We start from the raw sequence: 7,888 nt of genomic DNA, 5'->3' as shown, positions 1-7,888 counted from the left end.
CTGGTCGGGCTGCAGCAGCTGACCAGCACCAATTGCCTGGCACTCCCTAGTGAGATGACCCCACTACCTCAGTTGAAAATGCAGAAATCACCGGTGTTCTGTGTCGCTCGCACTGGGAGTTTGAGAGTGGAGCTGTTCCTACTTGGCCATCTTGCTCCGCCCTCCTCAGTTGTGTTTTTTTTTAATTCACTATGACATTGTCTGATTTTACATTCCCATCAGCAATGAAAGTTCCAGTTCCTCCATATTCTTTTCAACATGTGGTATGGTTAGTCTTTAAAAAATTTCAACCATTCTAATAGGTGTTCAGTGGTATCGCATCATGATTTTAACATGCATTTCCCTATTGACCTAATGATGTTGAACATTTTTTTATGTTTGCCATTTGTATGTTTTCTTTGGTAAAGTATTTATTCAAATATTTTGCTTATTCATTAAAAACTGATTTACTTGTTTTCTTATTATTGAGTTATTGAGTTTTCGGAGTTCTTTATATTAGACATATATATATATGTATAATACAAGTTCTTTATCAGACATATGATTTACAAATATTTTAACTCAGGCTGTGGTTTTTCTTTTCATTCTTAACAGCATCTTTTAGAAAATCATAAGTTTTTAAATTTGATGTTCAGTTTATTGATTTCTTTCTTTTATGAATCATTGTATCTAAGAAATCTTTGCCTAACCTAAGATTACAAAGATTTTTCTCCTCGGAATTTTATTGTTTCAGCTTTTAAATTTGATTATAGCCCATTTTGAGTTAGTTTTCTTCTGTGGTATGAGATATGAAGTTCCTTTTTTGCCTGTGCATATCACATTGTTCCAGTACCACTGCTGTCCTTTCTCCACTGAATTGCCTTTGTAAAATAAATAAATAAATTTATCTGTATAGGTGTGAGTCTATTTCTGGGCTTTCTATTATGTTCCATTGATCTACTCACCTATCTTGACACCAGTGCCACACTGTCTTAATTGCTGTAGCTTTATAATACGACTTGAAGTCAGGTAATGTTAGCCTTCCAAGTTGGTTTTTCTTTTTCAAGATTGTTTTGACTATTCTAGGTTCTTTGCATATCCTTATACATTTTTGAATCAGCTTGTCAATGTCTACATACAAGCTTACTGGTATTTGGGTTGTGTTCAATCTGTAGATCAATTTTGTAAGAATTTACATCTTAACACTATTGAGTCTTTATACCTGCAAACAAAATATATCTCTGTTTATCTAGATTTTTTTTTTTTTTTTTTTTTTTTGAGACGGAGTCTCGCTCTGTCACCCAGGCTGGAATGCAGTGGCCGGATCTCAGCTCACTGCAAGCTCTGCCTCCCGCGTTCACGCCATTCTCCTGCCTCAGCCTCCCGAGTAGTTGGGACTACAGGCGCCGCCACCTCGCCCGGCTAGTTTTTTGTACTTTTAGTAGAGACGGGGTTTCACTGTGTTAGCCAGGATGGTCTCGATCTCCTGACCTCGTGATCCGCCCGTCTCGGCCTCCCAAAGTGCTGGGATTACAGGCTTGAGCCACCGCGCCTGGCATTTATCTAGATTTTCTTAATATTTCTCAGCAATATTTTGAATACTTCAATGTACAAAATCTTCTCTCTGGCACTTTGCCTTGCAAATTCTCACTTCCTTGCCTTTCCCATACTCCCAACTCAATCTTCTCAACGTAGGGATAGTACTGGGTTCCGCCTGGTTTCCCCTTCCTGCACTGAGGCCTGCAAAACTCTAAGCTGGGACACTCATAGGGCTAAACTCATTTGTTTTTTTCTGTCTCTCAGCATTCACTGCCCTTCACTGCTGGATTTCCAATGCCTTTAAAACTACTGTTGCATGTATTTTTCCTAGTTTAGTTTAGTTTAGTTTTGTTTTTACTTGTTTCAGGCTAAATGAGTAAAACTAGTTTTGGTGCCCTATCTTGGCCAGAATAAGTAGCTGTTTGTAGTAGTATTTTAGTAGTAGTAGTTAGTAGTGGTTAATAGTAGTAGTATTTTCAGACGACAGTTTGGCCTTTTACATTAGAATTGCAAATGTATTTCTTTTTTGACTCAGCAATTCCAGTCCCTCTTCTAGGTGATAGAGATAGAGCAGTGAACATGACAGACATGCTTCTATGTTGTGTAAAATCTAGCTTGGAGACAGACAGCAAACAAAATCAATAAGTAAAACATGTTCTATGTTAGAAAGTGATAGGAAATGCTGAAGAGAAAAAAAATTAAACATGGAAGGAAGATAGGAATGGTTGGGTAGAGGGAGGCATGTCAATGTTTTAAATATATTGACCCAGAAGGGCTTACTGGGCAGAATATGTTTGATTAGAATCCTAGAAGAATGGATATCTGGAGGAAGATCAGTCTGGGTGGAATAAACAGTCAGTGCAACAGCCTCATGTATTTGACAAATAGCAAGAAATATTTGTAACAACTACTATAGTGTTTGAGCTCACAAAATGGTAGCTCTTTAGACTATTATTACTAATGATGGTAGAATTAGGAATATGACCTAGAACTGTATGGCCTCAACATTCGTCTTCTTGCTGTTCAGTTGCATTTTGTCTTCCTTACAATCATGAGGCATATACTCATGGCTTGTAATTGTTCATATATTGTTTCTTATCATTGTCCTGCTTTTACACAGGCTTGCCTTGTGTTCTCAATCATGTTATTTCCATGCCTATGTAGTCTGTGTTGACCCTTGCCTGATGGGATATTGGGCTATGACATTTCTCTTTACACTAATCATTGGGGGTGATTTTGTTAGTCTCACTGGCTAGACAGTGGTCCCCTTTCTCCATCACATGTGTTTCATCCCACAGTGTATGCACTTGGGCTAAAAGGTTGGTCTCCATGGAGACTGGAAAATCCTTAGGTACACATGAGACATTATATAAAAATTCTAATCACAGCTCCTTCTGCATGCCTTCAGCACTTCCTATAGCATCCAAAGCACTGTGTTGGTGCTTTTTAATTTTATTTTACTTTCTATTGAATAGGTAATGTACCATGGCATGAAATTATAAAAGAACAATGTGACATAGAAGGGAAAACACAGTTGTTCTCCCTCTATTCCCCAGCCAGTCATTAGTCCTACCTTGAGACAAACAATGTAATCAGATTCTTTGGTATCCCTTCAGAACTATTGAAAGCATATGGGCATGTAGTTGTGTTTAGTCTCCTTCCATGTCCCACCCCCACCCAAAGAAGGTACCTTGACAGCTCCTTTCATTCCTTTCTTATCACACCCTGTGAAGTAGGTTTTGCTGTCCCTATGTTACGGATGAGAAAGCTGAGGCTCGGAGAAGTGAGGTGACTTGCCTAAGGTCTCCCAGGAAGGAAATGGAAAATCCAGGACTAATGCCACCTTTTATATGCATTTTTTCTTCCAAACTGAGAAGTGCCAGGTTCTGTGCCTTGAGCACAGTAGGAGATACCTAAACACTTACTGGTAACTAGAGTGATTAAGAAAATCTCTGATTCTTTGAATCATATTAGTATTCATGTTACAGACTCTAGATAAAAGGCCAGCAAGCATCAACTGGTGGGTAGCATTCAGAAGACAAAAACTTGATCCAATTATTCTCTAGATATCTTCCTTCTTTCTCCACAGATCTATTTAGGTCCACCTGAGGAAAGCGCTGCACCGCCAGTGCCTCCGCCTCGGGTGACAGCAAGAAGGCACAAACCAATCACGATTTCAAAGCGCTTGCTGCGAGAAAGGACGGTTTTCTATACTTCTTCCCTGGATGAAAGCGAAGGTCAGTACTGAGGTTTACCCTTAGCTTCTGAATGGTGATTAGAGACAGAGAGGATATCGAAGGGCAGAAGTGGTGGCATGACCATTTTTCTCTCTATAAAAGAGATCTTTCCTGGCTCCTGAGCTTAAAAGCAGCCAGTGTTTGTAGTTTGTGCTCAGAGAGGGGATTAAGCCTTTGACAGTAGATAGGATGGTGATGAGCTTATAAAGGAAGTTACCATGTGGAGGATCCCTATAAGGCCAGTGCAGGATCCAAGGTGTTCTTAGATTTATGCCCCTAATATATTGAAATGGGTGAGCAAGGTGAATGTGAAATTTTAAATTCAAATATAGCAAACATGGATTGGATAACTACTATGTGCCAGGTACTGTGCTGGGTGAAATTAAGATACATTGCTTGCCCTCACAGAAGAAATGGAGACATAGATAAGTGAAAAAATAAAAGCCTTCAGTGGAATAATTGCTAGTGTGGAGAATACACCCATTCTAAATGTGCCTCTGCCCTCCTACTCCACTAAGACCATTTTTGTCAGGTTTGCCAATAATCTCCATGAGGCCAAACCAAATAGCTACAACATTGTTCTCATCATACTCAGTTTGTGAGTAGCATCTGACACAGTTGACTAACTCCTCCTTCTTGAAACACTTTATTCACTTGGCTTTCAGGACACCAGATTTTCCTTTAATCTCACCAGATAATCCATCTCAGTCTTCTCTCCTGTTTTTTCTTCTCTTCCCAACTTTACATGTTAGAAAGTCCCAGAGCTTTTTTCTTAGTCCTGTTCTCTGATCATGTTCTTTTCCTGTATGATCTCATTAAGTTTCATGGTTTTACATATCATTTAAATGCTAAAGATGATTTCCAAATTTATCTAAGATTGATATCCTGACTCTTTCGTCATATCAAAATTCCTGCTTAACAGTTCTCCTTGGATGGCTCATGGACATCTCAGTTTACACTGTGGAAAACATAACTTGATGCCCAACTCTTTCTTAACCTGTTCCTACTCTGGTCTCCCCCATCTAAGTAGCTGGCAGCAGCAGTCATCCAGTTGCTAAGGTCAAGAACTTTGGAATCATCCTCGGTTACTCCTTTCCCCTTTTCCTTCATATTGAATCAATTAGCAATTCTTGTCAGCTCTACATGCACATTATATGCTAACTTCTACTACTGCCCACTGCTTCTGTTACTGTGAGCCACTATTATCTCTTACCTGGTACCATCACTTGCCTTCTTCCTTGCCTATAATTCATTCTCCCTGGCAACCAGTAACATGTACATCCTTTAAAATATGGAAATAAGGATTCTGCAAGCTTCCCAAGCACACATCAGCAGCTGGCTCCCTTGCTGTCTGAAACATGGACCTCTCTCCATTTCCAAAATGTCACTTTCTAACAAGCTGACACTGGACAAGCTGGACGTGAAAGGGAAGCGGGTCATTATGAGAGTCGACTTCAATGTTCCTATGTATGTAGAACAACCGGATAATAAACAACCAGAGGATTAAGGCTGCTATCTTAAGCATCAAATTCTGCTTGGACAATGGAGCCAAGTCAGTAGTCCTTACGAGCCACCTAGGCCGGCCTGATGGTGTCCCTGTGCCTGACAAGTACTCCTTAGAGCCAGTTGCTGTAGAACTCAAATCTCTGCTGGGCAAGGATGTTCTGTTGTTGAAGGACTGTGTAGGCCCAGAAGTGGAGAAAGCCTGTGCAAACCCAGCTGCTGGGTCTGTCATCCTGCTGGAGAACCTCCACTTTCATGTGGAAGAAGAAGGGAAGGGAAAACTCTGGGAACAAGGTTAAAGTGAGTCAGCCAAAATAGAAGCTTTCCAAGCTTCACTTTCCAAGCTAGGGGACGTGTATGTCAATGATGCTTTTAGCATTGCTCACAGAGCCCATAGCTCTATGGTAGGAGTCAGTCTGCCTCAGAAGACTGGTGGTTTTTTGATGAAGAAGGAGCTGAACTACTTTGCCAAGGTCTTAAAGAGCCCATAGTGACCCTTCCTGGCCATTCTGGGTGGAGCTAACGTTGCAGACAAGATCCACCTGATCAGTAATATGCTAGACAAAGTCAATGAGATGATTATTGGTGGTGGAATGGCTTTTACCTTCCTTAAGGTGCTCAACAACATGGAGATTGCAACTTCTCTATTTGATGAAGAGGGAGCCAAGATTGTCAAAGACCTAATATCCCAAGCTGAGAAGAATGGTGTGAAGATTACCTTGCCTGTTGACTTTGTCACTGCTGACAAATTTGATGAGAATGCCAAGACTGGCCAAGCCACTGTGGCTTCTGGCATACCTGCTGGCTGGATGGGCTTGGATTGTGGTCCTGAAAGCATCAAGAAGTATGCTGAGACTGTTACTCAGGCTAAGCAGACTGGGGCGGGGAGGGGGGGGCATTTGAATGGGAAGCTTTTGCCCGGGGAACCAAAGCCCTCATGGATGAGGTGGTGAAAGCCACTTCTAGGGGCTGCATTAGCATCATAGGTGGTGGAGATGCTGCCACTTGCTGTGCCAAATGGAACACAAAGGATAAAATCAGGCATGCGAGCACTAGGGGTGGTGCCAGTTTAGAGCTCCTGGAAGGTAAAGTCCTTCCTGGGGTGGATGCTCTCGGCAATATTTAGTACTTTCCTGCCTTTTAGTTCCTGTGCACAGCCTCTATGTCAACTTAGCATTTTCTGCATCTCCACTTGGCTTTAGCTAAAACCTTCCGTGTCAAGGTTCAGCTGGTGGCCAAGAGATGCAGTGCCCAGGAACCCTTAAACAGTTGCACAGCATCTCAGCTCATCTTTACTGCACCCTGGATTTGCCTACATTCTTCAAGATCCCATTTGAATTTCTTAGTGAATAAACATTGTGCGTTCTAGAGTACATGTATTTATATTTTGCCTGTTAAAAAAAGTGAGCTGTGTTAGCTTAGTTATCTTTTGATGTAGGTTATTATGATTAGCTTTGTCACTGTTTTACTACTCAGCATGGAAACAAGATGAAATTCCATTTGTAGGTAGGGAGATAAAATTGATTCCCCATTAAATAAACAATAAAAGTGTCCACTGAAACCATGAAAAAAATGGAAATCAGATCACATCATTCCCTCTGTGCCAAATTTTCGGTAACCTCCCTTCATATCTAGAATAAAATTTGCATTTTATTCTTCATTATATGACTGTTGCTGATTTCTCTGAACTTTGCTCTCTCACTGTCTCTTTTGTTCTCTACTCTAATCTCGTTGTTCTTGCAGGTCCTTACTTGTGTCAAACTTACCTAAGAGCCTTTGCATTTGCTACTCTCTTGGCCCTAAACGTTCTTCCTCCAGAACTTCACAAGGCTCACTCTTTCATTCAGATGTCTACTAAATGCCATCTTCTCATAGAGATCTTTTCTTAACATTCTACTTAAATAGTTCTTTCTCCTCCTCCAATCACTCCCTATCCCTTTATATGGCTTTATGCAACTCATATCCCCTGCTACTGTTTGTTCATGTGTTTATTATCTCTCTTTCCCATTAGAATGTAAAATTATTTGATTACCAGGCCCTGGAACAACTCCTGGTATACGTATCATGTATTCAGTAAATATTCTGAGAATGAATGAGTGGATTTATAAGGAATGATGAAGAGATTATCACTTAAGGGATCAACTCTTTCATAGAGGAGGTGAGCTGGCATTCAGGAGAAAGTAGAAGGGAACATTGAATGCCTGTCTGTTGTTCCATAGTCTCATTTTTATAGAATGGGATTGTTTATTTACAGTCTCCTCCAATATAAACTCTATGCCAGTGGACACTTGTTTTTTCGTACTGTATCTGAAGCATGAGCACAATGCCAGGCATATAGTAAGTTCTTAATAAATGAGTGCAAAAAATGAATGAACTGGGTGTCAGTAGACAGAAGGTCTAATTTAATCTTGGCTACTAGCCTGCTGAATAACTTGAGCTAGTCACTTCCCCTCTCTGGACCTCAATTTGTCCCTCTGTGGTGATGAGGGCTTTGGGCCAGAAGATCTCCAATGAGGTTATCCAGTCTAGACATTTATTTTTTATTTTTAACTTTTTAAAAAACTGAGCTATAATTCACATACCATAAAATCCACCATTTTACAGCATACAGTTTAATGGTTTTTAGTATA

The 7,888-nt window shown here is 40.4% G+C and overlaps 1 protein-coding gene and 1 pseudogene across 1 annotated transcript in view; both read left to right on the top strand.

Annotated features, from left to right (window-relative positions):
* LOC105501584 (oligophrenin-1) overlaps positions 1–7,888 on the top strand; it is a 188,852-nt gene that overhangs the window by 157,826 nt on the left and 23,138 nt on the right. The window contains exon 15 of the mRNA XM_011927570.1: positions 3,608–3,755. Within this exon, the coding sequence (XP_011782960.1) occupies positions 3,608–3,755 (148 nt within the window). The remainder of the gene's footprint in view (positions 1–3,607; positions 3,756–7,888) is intronic.
* On the top strand, positions 5,137–6,384 carry LOC105501581 (annotated as a pseudogene).

The sequence above is a fragment of the Colobus angolensis genome, unplaced genomic scaffold (assembly GCF_000951035.1).
Source record: "Colobus angolensis palliatus isolate OR3802 unplaced genomic scaffold, Cang.pa_1.0 Scaffold728, whole genome shotgun sequence".
Taxonomy (NCBI): Eukaryota; Metazoa; Chordata; class Mammalia; order Primates; family Cercopithecidae; genus Colobus; species Colobus angolensis.
This window is presented reverse-complemented; position numbering and strand designations above follow the sequence as displayed.